This window comes from Bacillus rossius, chromosome 7, assembly GCF_032445375.1.
Source record: "Bacillus rossius redtenbacheri isolate Brsri chromosome 7, Brsri_v3, whole genome shotgun sequence".
Taxonomy (NCBI): domain Eukaryota; kingdom Metazoa; phylum Arthropoda; class Insecta; order Phasmatodea; family Bacillidae; genus Bacillus; species Bacillus rossius.
The window spans coordinates 49,359,866-49,374,389 of NC_086335.1; the positions used below are offsets into that span (position 1 = coordinate 49,359,866).

The 14,524-nt window shown below is 38.9% G+C and overlaps 1 protein-coding gene across 6 annotated transcripts in view; it reads right to left on the bottom strand.

The window, feature by feature from the left end:
- Positions 1–1,328: 1,328 nt before the first annotated feature.
- Positions 1,329–14,524, bottom strand: part of LOC134533987 (integrin alpha-PS2) — a 285,777-nt gene continuing 272,581 nt past the window's right edge. For 5 of the 6 annotated variants that reach the window (XM_063371854.1, XM_063371855.1, XM_063371857.1 and 2 more), the window contains 6 exons: positions 14,086–14,252; positions 11,986–12,161; positions 11,316–11,407; positions 7,349–9,475; positions 4,415–4,648; positions 1,335–3,287 (listed from right to left, as the gene is read on the bottom strand). In XM_063371854.1, coding sequence (XP_063227924.1) covers positions 3,195–3,287; positions 4,415–4,648; positions 7,349–9,475; positions 11,316–11,407; positions 11,986–12,161; positions 14,086–14,252 — 2,889 coding nt within the window. In that variant the 3' untranslated portion in view covers positions 1,335–3,194. Of the gene's footprint in view, positions 3,288–4,414; positions 4,649–7,348; positions 9,476–11,315; positions 11,408–11,985; positions 12,162–14,085; positions 14,253–14,524 lie in introns of all 6 variants that reach the window. The other variant, XM_063371853.1, reaches the window with a different exon arrangement.

The window sequence follows — 14,524 nt, forward strand, 5'->3', positions numbered from 1 at the left end:
CCAACAGTAAATCTAAAGCTTCCTGCGGCCATGACACTCTGACCGCACCCCAGTCTCTTCCAATCGCCACTTGGAGTAGGACACGTCTTATAAATCTTGTTGACCTCACCGTGTTTCTTAACTGATCCGCCGTACTTAGTAAATTTTTTTAAACTTTTTCTTTTGTATGCAAGGCCTACTTCAGGTGTTAAACTGCTTTAACTAAATATTCCAGTCCAGGGGACATTTTAAATAACACTACGATACTTCCTTCTAGCCAGGTAACGTACCTGGCAATGTATCCAAGTCCGATGATTTTCTGTTGGTACCTTTCTCAGTTTAACTTAACGTTTAGAATTTGCAAGTGCTTGTCAGATTAAGCAACGTGAGTAATAAAGCCTTTTACCAGATGCCGAGTATCTTTCATCCTGACATGTAAAATATGGAATGATCTACCAGAAGAGCTGAAACACATTTCATTTGTCTCATTCAAGGAATAATATAGGTTCTTCCTACTGCAAAACCAGTGTAATTAAAGGCAATGTGAAATTTCTGTACTGAACTATTAATTTTATTATGTATTCATAGTGGTTTTTCTTTCTTTTTTTTTGTCACATACCAATTGTAAAACAGCCAAGAGCTGAATTTGGCCACGAATAAATAAATAAAACAGGATGGCTAGTCCCAGACTAGAACCAGAATCCCTCAGAAAGCGAATTCAACATTTCACCATTTCATACACTGGATCAGTATCTTCAGGGGACATTCCTCCAGTAGCATCTTCGCAGTTTCATCAATAACCTCAATAACCTCTGCTTGTAACGTCACCTGATCTGCAAAAGTTGCTGACTTGGTCCAATACTTTATAACTGACTGGCTGTTGTCCATGGGGAATCATTCCCACACATCTTACCAAAGTTGTATTGAAGGACTCATTCGTAGAGACCATCCTTCAGGATTCCTACCATTAAATATTTTTCACTCGTGACACACATGAATTTTCTTGTGGCTGAGTCCCATGTAGCAAGTCTAACAAGAAATTGGTTTATTTATAAGGCACATGCAATGCTTCTGCATGTTTTTAATAGAAAAACACTACCTACAATTTTCCAACGGGAAAATTAATGTTCGTACTTAATATTATTAACTTACAGGAAGCAACTTATTGCTTATTTTATGTTTTAGAATGTGTAAATAAGTAATTTTCAACCTTATTTTCCATAAAAGAAAATTAATTGCTTTAAATTTGTTAACTTTTCTTTACACATAGAATTCTCAAGTCTGAAACTAAAGAATAAAATGTCCAAAATATACAGCTGGATAAAATGGGAAAATAAAATAATAAAACATTTCTTACAACAATACAAAACAAAATTTCTATTAGTTTTCAGACTAATACTACACAATACAACATAATACATACAGCAGGCATTAATAAATTACAAAATTACAAGCCGGTGTTTGGCTAAACGTAGGCTAAAATCAGCATATCGTAATTGTCTCTCAAAACATATTACAGTTTAAAGTACAAATAACATTAAACTCCTACACTAATGGCAATAAATTAATTTGAAACTATTAGGAACCACTGAATGGTTGCAAGTTAGGCCAGAATTTTCCCATGTTAAAGAAAGAGAAAAGGAGTTAACAGTTTAAGGACGTGAATGAGGACCAATCTAACCTTTTATTGTCTTCAGAAATAACAGTAATTTTTGCTGCAAGTAGACAACCATTTTTGTCTGCCCCACTTTCTTAACCATCGTCCAACACAACCAAAAATAAATAAATATAAATATGATGATTCAAGATCAGCAAATTAAACAAAAATTAAATTTTTTACAATTACAATAATAAATTAGTAAATTATTATCTATTTGTATTCTAACAAACTGCCTGAGTCAATTAATGATCCAAACACATAGTTCACTGCCTTCTGCTTCCTAGCTAGCATTGTTCTTAACCCCATTATCTAGCCACTTACAACCATTCACTAGCCAACTTAACTCCCAACTAGTAATATTTATTTTAAAATAATGGCACCAGAATATGGATACATCTGAGTTAAGCAATCTCAGGAAGATGAACTTTATAAGGCATTACGTACCTACTTGTAGTGCATTTCACAATCACAGATTTTTTTTCTAGTTGATCCCACTTTAAGTGATTGACAACTTGGCAAGGGTTTGGACATCAAAAGGCAAGACAAAACTTGCTCTTATCATCTTTTTGACTAACAGTAGATACTTAGCTACACATCTAGTGATCAAATCTTAGTTGTTAATGAACAGTGAATGCTTGTAAATGAAGTTAAGTGTATGTACAGAAAAAGTTTTTGCTAGCAATGTTGTCAGTGGTGTTAGATAAAAAATTAATAGCTTGTGAAAATGTTTTCATAAACTGATAAAAGTTGTCACTGTTACAGATTACTGTCCATTTTAAATAGGTTATATTATATAGTACATTTTTTTCCAACTATTAATAAACCTTCACTGATATTTCACTTTCATAAACATGTCAAATATGTATAAAACTTGAAACAAAATTACAGAATAATACATGACTTAATGATATGACTTTTAAATGAAAACACCAATCACTTGCAACTCACGAGTAATATCTGTGTACTCTAAGCACATCTTTGTTCAAGTCTAAGAACCTTATGCATCCATTACATCACATGTACTTTTCTTGGTAATAAAAATATACCACATTAAATTTTGTGGGAAAATACATATTCTGTGTTAGTTAACACTATGTACAACCATTTGTTCATAACTTTTAACAATAAAGCTCGTTGAATATGATTAACACAACATGTTCAGATAACAATTTAACCATTTCAGTTACTCACAAAAAGTATTAACAATTTCATTAACATTACGTGGTAAAATTTTCGTGCTACAGCATAATTATATTGCAATTTTACAAAAATATGTTCACTAACTCAATAATTACTACCTATTTACAAAGCAATTAAATATCTTTTTTTTTGTGTTCATTTTTACAAACACTTGACATTCTCAGCTGCCATCACGGTTTCCTTTAGAAACTCGCAAACGCAATCCCTTCCCCCCCAGGGCATCATGCCAGCCGGGAAGACAGCACCAGGTCCTGTTCCCAGGCGCGTATCGAGCGCAAGCGAAGCAATGGATGGAATCGTCGATGAGTGTTGCAGGCGGGCGTGGGTCGTCGTAAGAAGCACGACGCCCGCCGCCTCAGAGCGCTTCGTCCCCTTGGTAGTGCCCGTTCCTGTTCAGCGGCTCCTTCTCCGGGGAGTTGGTCGGCCGATTACGCTTGAAGAAGCCGCACTGGAATAAACAATGTCAGTTTAAAGTCTTCATGTATTCATGGGTAGGTGACCAACTCAATGAATGAATGAATGAATGAATGGATTACACTAAAATATATGATAGAAATCAAAGTCTTAAGAGGGATAAGGAAGCAACGGTAGGGGGTGGGGAAAACAGGAGTATCCTGAGAAAAACCTGCCAGCTCAAGTTAACGTCCACTGCACTTCCCTCGAGCTAAAAATATGTTTGACCCTACGGGGAAGGCGAAACCATATCACCATGTTGGGAGGCGGGCAATGTGACCACCCGATCACTAGGGTATTGTTTGTATTCAAAAATTTAATTTTGTTCCATATGTGTTAACAATAGATACAATACATAATAGCTTCATTTCTGTCACACATTTTCATAACATCCCCATAAATCTTTACTTTTCATGTAATATAATGTCGTATTTACAGCAAGACATCCTCAACATTCTCTATTTCATTTCAAAGTCATATCATTGCAATCAATAATACATGATATAAGGAGATCACTAATGTTTGCCAAACAAACAATTTTCATGCAAGAGTAAAAAGCGTTTTTACTGTATTTTACGTCACTTTTTCTTGGGACTCCTATGAAGTGTAAAAAATAAAATCTTCATTGTATGCTTTGACTCAATTGGAAAAATATTTGAATTTTAGTGAATAATAATTTATCAATTATTGATGATTGTTTGTAATAAAATAACGGTAGTTACAGAAGCCTACCAACCACGGCAGATGCCACTCACCTTCCACAGATAGACTATCACAGGGGTTTCCCCCCCTTTTCTTTTGTAACCGCCTTGGGGCCCCCATGGGCATGGATGCGGATACTCCGCATACGCAACCAGGAAGAGCGTTAGAGCTTTTGGCTATGCAAAGAGGCTGAGGCTACCCATCCCAGCTTATGCACCACCTCCGGCCCCCTACTCCACTCAGCTGACCAGCAAGTTGGATGCTCCCTTAGCCCTCTGGAGTTGTCATCACTTCTGGCGCCTACCCCAGTCTCCCGCCTCACGCTGGGACTCCTCAATCACCCAGCGAACCCGCGGTCCGGTGGAGGCCTACCCAACCTCTCCCAGCTGTCCTCGTCGCTCACAATGTCAGCTAACTCACCTTCCACAGCAGGAATATGAGCAGCAGCAGGATGAGCGCGCCGGCGCACGCGGAGAGCACCACCACCCACAGGGGCACCACCTCGGGCTTGCTGCTCACGTCCGTCGGGATGATGTCGGTGAGCACCTCGTGGTTCTTCAGGATCGCCTCCTCCGGCTCCCCGATCTGCGGCAGCCTCGCCACGCGCGTCACCATCATCGACGACACCTTCACCGGCCGGTTGCTGTAGTTTATCTGCAAGCCGATCCCAACCCCCCGGTTCCTTCTGGGTTCAACTGCGCCCAGGTATGACTCAACCACGTCACTCAAGTTAGGTTCTGTCGTGATGATCCCTTAAACTCAAGTCAAATCTGTATCTATGGGAAAGGGGGGGGGGGGAGGGACAAGATTTGGGGAGGGGGGTTGAAACATGGAGAAAGGAGCTGTAGCTAGATAACATTCTAACTATTCCTAAAAAGCTAACTGTTAAAAAAAGAAAATCTTTTAACGAACAATTTTCTTTTATTATTGTTTATTATTGCATGACAACATGAAGCCTCCTCTCTTCTCTTTTCTCTTTCCATTTTGAGCTTGATATGCCCTTGACCTGTGTGTAGCTTGTTTCACAGAGAAAAAGTGCAAAAAATTTTAGTATGGAAGTAGGAAATTCTTATTTTTATTTTTCACACATCCAGTATTAATCACTTAAGACGTTATGTTTTAAGGGAGGACTCTCTGAATGGTGTTAACATATTTAAAATACAAAAAGGTGTAAGAATTCTGAGTGGCAAAAATAGTTTTTAATTTGTGTTTAGAATCATTATAGAAAATAAAAATCATGTTAACTTTATCCAGCCAGTACAAATACTCCCTGTTGTGATTTAATGTAAATAATCCCGGTAACTTTGTATGAAACTCTAGCATTCACTCTCATATAAATATTAATTATAATATTGTATACAAAACAAAAGTTTGGTTGGAAATGGTTCAGAAGGACCCTTACACTAAACGACTTACCGTATTTACTCGCATATAGGTCGCTGCAATTTTACCAGATTTGATGGGGGGGAAATGAAGTGCGACCTATATGTGAAGAAAAATTTTTAAAAATTTTTGAGGAATATTTTTTGCAATATTTTGTTTTAAAATGCGAAAAAGAAGTTTATATAGGTATAGGCAAATTTATTTACAATGTACACATACAGCGAAACCCCTTATTTACGTTACCGTTATTTACGTTTTCCCGTTATTTGCTTGTTTTTCTTCAGGTCCCGTTTAGTTCCCATTTAGTCCAATACAATACTTTCACGCGAATTACGTCTCAAAAATCGAATTCATCCCGCTATTTACGTCACGTAACAACCATAAACAACCAGAAAATACCGTGGATACTTTTAAGAGTAGATAAGATTAGCTAGTAGGCCTAAAAACATTGTGAAAAACGTAACGTTTATAGTCGGCAATGAACATTTTAAATTGAAAAATATACATATTTTATAACATGAAAAGTTGCTTTTATTTCTAAACATGTAATAATTTAAGCCTAGGCGTGTAAAAGTCCGAGTAATTATAGCAGGAGACAATCTAAAATGCACGAGGGAAAACGTAAACTCACGAATGTATAAACGTGGCTGATTGTTAAGTTCTGATACTGTATTTATGTCTCAACTTAGCCAAAATACTGGTACGAGACAAACTTCACAAGATAAAATGAGCGGAGTCTTGGTAACTGTTTTATACGTTTTTATAATTTCGGAAGTATTGTACAGTTGACACATATTTTTTAAACTAACAATTTATTCCTGGGGATCATAATTAATTAATTATTGGTATCAAGACATCAAGCTGAACGTAAACTTGAACATGTCACGGGAGCGAGAAAACTGGTGCGTATACCAATAAACTGGTATTAGAACTGGATAAAAGTGGTACACGGGAGGTGGAGCTTATATTTTTTCCGCTAAGCTCGCATCCATTGGCTGGCTGCTGATGGAACGTCACGAGTCTGGGCGGAGCGTTGAGTGACTTATACTGTGCATGCGCAGCTCAGTGAACAAAGAGAGCCAGCCGACGTGCCGTAACAGCAGCTGACCGAGTACAACAACCTTTCTCCGCGCACGGCGCGCTATTGACGGTAAATTTCCATCAATTTGCGGCCCTTCTTTTTTATTTTTTTTTTACTGTGGTGCAATGCGTATGTCTAATGAATTACCGGTGCGACCTATATGGAGGGAATCTTAAATACCAAATTCAAGACCTCAAATTATAGGTGCGACCTATCTGCGATGGCGACCTATGTGTGAGTAAATACGGTAATTTAAATTGGACTAACCAAATGACAAGCATTTTAAATTGAATGTAAAATATTACTAGCTAAATCTAGTTTATTTTATTGTTTTACTTTTTTAATGAATGCCAAACAGTAATCGTAAACACAGAAATTTTTTTTTTGGAGTTGTTTTGATCCAATACCCTACTTGATTACATGAAGACAAAAGTCAGTTGGTTTCCTACAAGAAACCTGAGGGAAATGCTAAGGGTGCCTAGCCACGCACAGAAAAATACAAAAAGGATGATGAATCACTGAAAATGACTAAGATGTACATCAACCAAAATACATAAATGATTTGAGTGAAAACTAAGTAACAAGTAATTCACCATCAGCAGGAACACCAAAATGCTTTAAGTTGCTGAAAATATATAGCAGTAATAAAAAAAATCCAATAAAAGAATACCTGGGTTTTTTCAACAAAAAAAAACAAAAAACTTATAAAATTTAAACAGTTGGGTCATTCACCCTTAATGAAATGTGAAAATTCCCCCTCCTGCTTCCCCATGGCTCCAAAGAAATTAGTGGAGTTCATTTTCTCAGCAAAACTTTTTTTTTTTCCATTTCATTATCACAATGACAAACTTAAGTTCAAACAACACCATTGTCTCCAAAATGTGCCTTACCTTTTCTATTGTTTTCGCCCAAACTCGAGCCCTGAACGCCATGCGTGCGGTTTTGTCCTTGGCCAAGAACCCCATCTTGCAGTGAATCACCGTGCAGTTCACAGATTCACATTTTAGGAGCCTCTCCAGCTCGTCGTCACCAACCGTCCTCTTATGTCGCCTCTGCAACCACTGGTTTTCACTGCCGTCCGGAGCTCCCGTAAGGTCACTGGAGTGAGAGGCGTGGTGGCTGTAAGTTCTCGTCTCCGTCCGGCTGTTGCTGGAAACCTGTTGCGTTTTTGAATCTGGACTTCTGTAGTGCTGTTCGTAGCTGTAGCTCTCTGTTGAGACCTGTGGTTCGAAATGGTTCAGATCCTGCTGGCTGGATATCAGGTGCCTGAGCTCCTTATCGTTTGTGTCTCCGTTGTAAGATAATTCATACGAACGGCTCTGAGTGCGTTCCCAGTTCCCACCCTGTCCCCTTCGAGAGTTCGACCCCGAACCATACTCGTTCACGTACCCATTGTCTTGTTGCTGCCTTGTCGCTGAAGAACCTTGACGACGTAACACATCATCGACGTTTTGGCTGCTTACGTGGTATGTCCCCCCACTGCTGGCTCCCGGTTCTCCCCAAACAAAATGACCTCTGGAGTTAACTCCTTCTGCACCGACATGACCTTCGTTCGCACCGGTCTGGGTGGAGAACGAACCCGCGCTGCTGTGACCTCTATTTTGTACACCTGAGGATGCTCTGTCGTGATAGACAGCAGTGCGGTCGTTAGCTCCCTCGTCTGCTGAGGACCACGTGTTTGTTCTGGTGCTGTGTGTTTCCGAGGTCCAGTTTGGCTGCTGTGAGTACACCCTGTCAGAGCCTCTCCCGCCAGTCAAGTGCACCTCTGACGACCATCCACCTCCGCTAGTGCCAGAACCACGTCTTTCGTAAGTATCTGCTGGCCAGTTTCCAGTGCTTGTGCCACTCCTGGTGTGCGTATCTGACCATTTCTGTGAGACGGAGCCCGCCACTTCTCTGTTATTGCTGTTAGCCTGGTAGCCACCACCAGCCGACGCTACATCCGTGGTGCGCGTGCCAGACGACCACAGACGGGAATCTGCATCTCTTGCCCCGTTGTCACTTCCAGCTGCCAGGCCACCTGCATCACGAGACCCCGACCTAATGACGTGAGTCTCAGACGACCAGTTGCGCGAACTTGCCTCGCCTGTTTGTCCGTCGCGTCCACTGTCCACAATACCCACACTGCCAGAACCAGACCGGCTACTCTGAGTCTGTGAAAACCGCTGGTTTGAATTTGAATCACTCGCTGCCCCACTACCCCCGATTTCCAAGCTACCTGCTCCCCCACTGCCAGATCTGCTGCTGTGGGTCTCGGAATGCCAGGTTTGGTGCTGTGAAGGGTTCCTACCTTGTGCACCACCTGAAATGCCAGCCTGGCTGGAAGAACCCGTTGACACCAAGCCCTGCTGCTCGTTTACCGACGCTCCTCTGCTTCCCCCACTGCCAATGATGCCTGTCCGGAACTGCCCGTTAGTTTGCCACGCTCCCAGCACATTTTCTTGGGCCGGTTGGATGTGAGCGCCTACCGCAGCGCTTTCTCCCGGAACGAAGCCACGCTGCGAGGCCAGCAGGGCCCGACCTCCCGTCGAGTTGGAGTAGCTGTAGTTGCTGAAGTGGCCTGCCGGGTTGTTGCTGCCGCTCCACGAGGCACTGTAGTTGCTGGACGAAAAGGAACCGCCGCCGCCGCCTGCCGGGACCCGCCCCGCCGACGAGAGGAAGCGTCGCTTCTCCTCCTCCAGCTGCCGCCTCTCCTCCTCCAACAGCCTCTGTTCCTCTTCCGTCAGCGTCTCTGTCCGCACGTCGTGGCCGGCGAAGCCCTGCCCGGCCACGACACTGGAGCCATTGCTCGCGTGCACCGTGTGCCGATGGCCGCCGCCGCCGCCGCTGCCCGCAGAGCTGGAGCTGGAACTGTTGTAGCTGGAGCTGGAACTGCTGCTGATGGTCACAGATCCGCCACTGCTGGATGAGGATGACGATGACATGTTCGATGACGACGACGATGATTCTCCTGCTACGTTGCTTGCTCCCATCTCGCCCCTGGATGACTCTTCCAAGTAGGACTTCTTGTGCAGCAGCTGGAAAAGTTTTGAAATTTGTAATTAATAGTAACATACACTACAATTAATTAGAGTTCAAGATAGAGGTTTGCAAGTATTGAAAAAAAAAATTGCTATTGGTGAATAATTCAATATTCATGTATAATGGGATTCAATTTGTATTTTAAAAAAAACAGTATTTGCAGAAGCCTAAATCAAAATAAAAAGAACAAGCAGATTTAGGAAAAAAGGGTAGCATCATTTGGCATTGCACTATACTTCAAGTTGAAAACCTTGTTAGCTATTGTAATGTAACCTGATGTTCCGACCATGGGATTGATAAAGAAGTAGGTATAATTGTTATGTAGATATCTTATGGCAACTACTGTGGTATGGATTTATTGGAACAATTAAGTGATTTGAATAAATAAGTATGTTTATTATGAAGTAGATGAACATTATTACCCTGCTGCAATTTGGATGGAAAAAAGTACAGCTTTTCTGGTCACCTCTGATCACTGAGCATAGTAGGATGTTGTTGCGAGTCATCATTGCAGCATATATTACAATATATTAACTTGAAAACACTTCCTGAGTGGGAAGTAGAATTAAAGTGGCTGAAACCCGGTAAAACGGTCTCTGTTGTTTATAAATGCCAATTTTGAATGCATTGTTGCACTGCCACAACAGGACCAAAAATTTGGGGCTAGAATTCAAACCCACTGATGAGCTGAGAAAAAAAGCTATGAACCTGAAGACGTAAAGCAGTTGGAGTGTTCAGGCAAGAAATGCCCGCAAATACGTCATGGTCTGTGTGTATATTTTTTAAGTGATTTTTGTGAGAACCTCATACTGGTACTTAACTCTTTATATGTAAACTTATCAGTTTTTTATCTACATTCATTATTATTATTATTTTTAAGTAGGCCTTATGCAACTGGAATGAAGGAAAAGCTGATTTTTGAAGAAATATGCTTATAATACTTTGTTTTCTCCTGTGTTTTAGCTGTAAAAAAAATGTTGGCATGAATAAAAAACCTGTTTACAAAAATTTTCTTCTTACAGGATTTTACAGGATTTTTTTATGGTCTAATACAGGATTTTATAACCATTCTTGGTGGCATCCCTGTTTTAAGCTTATTAAAGAAAACTATGTTATACAGAGTTGTAGTTCATTCTATCACGGTTGAACAAATTAATGAAATTTAAATATATATTTTTTTTTAAATTTTATTTAATACAACAGTAAAATAGCAAGTTTATTTTTAATCCTTAAAATAATATATTTTTTTTTACTCCTTAGTTCATATATAGATACATTTTTTATAAATTCCTCAAAATGCACTACAAAATCAATTTCAAAGTCCCTAAATGTTGAGGGGCAATTGACTCCTCCCCCTCCTCCAACCCCCTGAAGGGTCCGATGGTGCCCGAAGGCCTCGGGAGCACATCAAAATCAATGTACTTCAATTTTCCTGATTTCCGAAAATCGGGGACAAATGACCTCCCATCAACAGGAAAAGGGGAGGGGGGGGGGGGGGTTGCAGTCAAACCCCGGGCTCATGGATGGACAAAAAGCATGGTTATTGCTAATAGCTCAAACGTTGTGGTTTTTTTTGACAATTTTTTTTGCCCATAGCTTGAAAGTAATGGTTTTTTATCCCTATGACCCTCACCTCCTCCCCCCTTTCAAGTCAAAGTCATGAAATTATTGTATTGTCATCCGGATTACATACAATTACAAAGTTTCAAATCGATACGACAGTTAAAAGTAGGTTAAAATAGACTTCCAAGATTTGATTACATAGTTAGTTACAAGTGAATCTAATAAAAGCATATTAAAAATAAAATCAATAACACCAAAATCTTGTGTACTCACTGCAAGCTTGAGGGCATTAGCTTCAGGCAATGCATCACACACTATGGGCTCTTCCACTTCAGGGGGTTCCAAAAGGTAGAGCAAGTTATCACCTGGAACAGAAACACACAGCTACATTAATTATCCATAAGAGTTTGATCATGAAATCAACGCATCAATCTGTTTAAGGTAAGGTGAAACAATTTCAACAGGTTTTGCAAGGAACTTTCACACTTTGACAGCACAATATCGTGATGTAATGAACAAAACACGGATTCATGTGGGACCAATTTTCCTAATTATTTCGTTAATTTTATAAGCATATTCTGCTGTCAAAGTCTGAATGTACCTTGAAGCACCTGTCAAAAAAATGTTCCATAGAGAGTGCAGTAAGGTGCCTGTACTTTTAGTGAAGATTACTTTGTCTTCTACAGCTATGTTAATTATCTGTTGTTTATGACTAATTTCTAATACCTTAAATAAATTGTACAAAGTATAACTAGATAACACCCATGTAAGATTGTCAGTCTGAATACTACACACATATTGCAAATTTAACATTCATATCATGGTTTACTTAAGTCAAGTTTTTAGGTTTGTATGTATTGTTTGGTGCCATATAATTAAAAACAATTTTCAATAGAGGCAAAGCCTCACATTTTAACTGTTAATACAGTGCATAAAAAAGTACCTTGCAGAGTATGCGACGGCCAAAGAATGAATATGTCAGTCTCCACGAGATCAGATGGTCCCTTGTTTACGATAGCATATTTATGGATAACTTGAGGCCCAATTTCAGATTCGTGTTTGATTTCCTCAATGTTGAACTGACTTGTGTTGTAGTGGAGCTCAGGAGGATGCGAAGAACTGAAACAATACAAGAACAAGAGTGTATTCAGCTTTTGAAAAATATTAAGGGTTTGGTTAATCTGAGACATTTACCCAACTAGCAGATATTTTGTTGCACTTTATTCAGCTTAATCCCAACAAAAACATCAGCATCACAATTGACAACCTGTGAGTTAGGAACCTAACTTGACATTAAATACAATTCACTCTTTCCATGAATACTGCTCATTCTCTTGGTATTGCAATGACATGAGAAATAAGCAAATTATCCTAATGGTTTGAAAATTATATCTTTTAACAAATTAAGTAACTTTATGTGGTTTTAAGGAACGTAGTTTTGAATACCGATGTATACAATTTGATTCAGAGCCTAAATAAAGTCCGGGAAAATAATTGGCTAAAACTAATTTATTTTAAAAGAGTAAAATAAATCAAGCTTAAAAAGTTTGTTTCTCTTTGCATAGAAAAATTGTATGGATATATGTTACGTAAAAATTGGTAGGCTAGCTATTTCAGATCATACAAAAATTATTTTGTTCCTACTATAAATTAAACATCACCAACGTGTATGAAGTGTTGCAAGTCAGAACAAGCTAAAACACATGTTAAGGGGCGAAACTAGTCAGGGGTATATCTATGTTAGTGAAGCGAAATGTTATCTGCGATGCTTGCTGGTGCTTCTAGTGTGGTGTGACGGCTAAGTGCAAGGCTCTAAAATGGCTCGCAATGTTCTCGTCATGCACAGGCAGACCTGCCAACATTCAAATTTAAAAAATCATGAGGTCCTCGATAAAAATTTTTAGGCCCATAAATACATGTTAGAATTAAAAAACAACAAATGAGAATCTTTAAGTTTAAGTGGCATATCTGTACATATGTTACATGGTCTTTGATTCAAAATTTATTTCAACAAATTATAGGTAACAGATTTAATTTAGTTGAACATAATTTAGCACTCGTGTAGTGATCATGCAGGGCCACAACTAAAAAAGATGTAAAATAACATTCTGCTCGTGTAACACTATTATCACTGTTCACAGCAAAATTAATTTTTTTATTGGAAGCAATACACTTCACGTGTTAGTTGTGTTTTTTTGTAGCGACATGTTTCACAATGTCTCCTCTTCCACTATGCGAGATAGAAAAATCAGCATGGCACACAGTACAAAACGCAAAATTGCTTCCTTTACGTGACTAGAGTATTGATGGAAACTCGTTACTGTAAGCTTTCGTAAAACTTGTTTTGTAAATTTTACAAACAAAATCTTGGGGCCCCAAAAAATCGTGAGGAAACACTATTTTGGCGTGATGGCGTGAGATGGACCTTAAAATCGTGAGCCTCACACCCAAATCGTGAGAGTTGGCAGGTCTGCACAGGGCAACTGCAGGATCTGAATGGTAACCACAACACTTAGACAGCAGTGAAATGAAGATAAAGGTGTAATGCAAGGCCCTTGGGTACTTTCGAGACTCTTTACCAGGCGTTTCATGTCTAAAAATTATTCTGAAATAATGTTTTTTAACCCCCTTTTACTCTCCTAAAAATACAGTTTAAAAAAAAATTACAGAAACATAATCACCCATCCGTATTCAGCATATTCTTAAATGCTTTTCGTAAACAGACACTACTCTGATACCTCTCCACTGTTTTCAAATTGTGCGGTTTCTTCTGAAGTACTGCATACTGTATGTGGCCAGATATGTGGGCCTTGAAATATTCAATTTTTTAATGGAAATCAATAGGTCAATCTGAATGAACCAGATAATAATATAGTAAAGTAATGAACCTCTAGAAACTAGATAGAGCAAAAATTATTCAGGTATGACTTTTTACGTGTTCCCAAAAACTAACTTTATTCAGTTAAATTGCTTAATTCATTATCTGCAATTTACTGAAATTGTTTTCGAAAGTACACTGATGGTAAATTACACTGGTACTTACCCAATTATATTTAGATGAGCTTCAACTTGAATTGGGATTTTCATGATTATCTCGTTGTCGAAGTCGGTGTCATTTTCAGGGTTTGAGGTGTTGGCCCGCATGAAGAACTCATAACGTGTCTTCATACCTTCCTTGTAGGATGGTTGCAACAACACTCTGAATCGTACCTGAAATTCAGTTTTTTGTAAATGTATGAATTTTAAAATGTTATTATGATGGGTTTTTAGTTAAGAAATATGGTTTAAGTGTTAAAATTTATTATAAGTTGTAAAACTAAGAGTTACATACAAAAAATAATTAACTCTTACCTAAAATAACGCATTGATACATTTTTGTAAAACTTAAAATACAAATTCATTGTAAACTTAACACGTTAAATTGTGTGGCCGACAAACAATAGTTATAATGTGAATATACATGTGTAGTTAATACTGTGCAA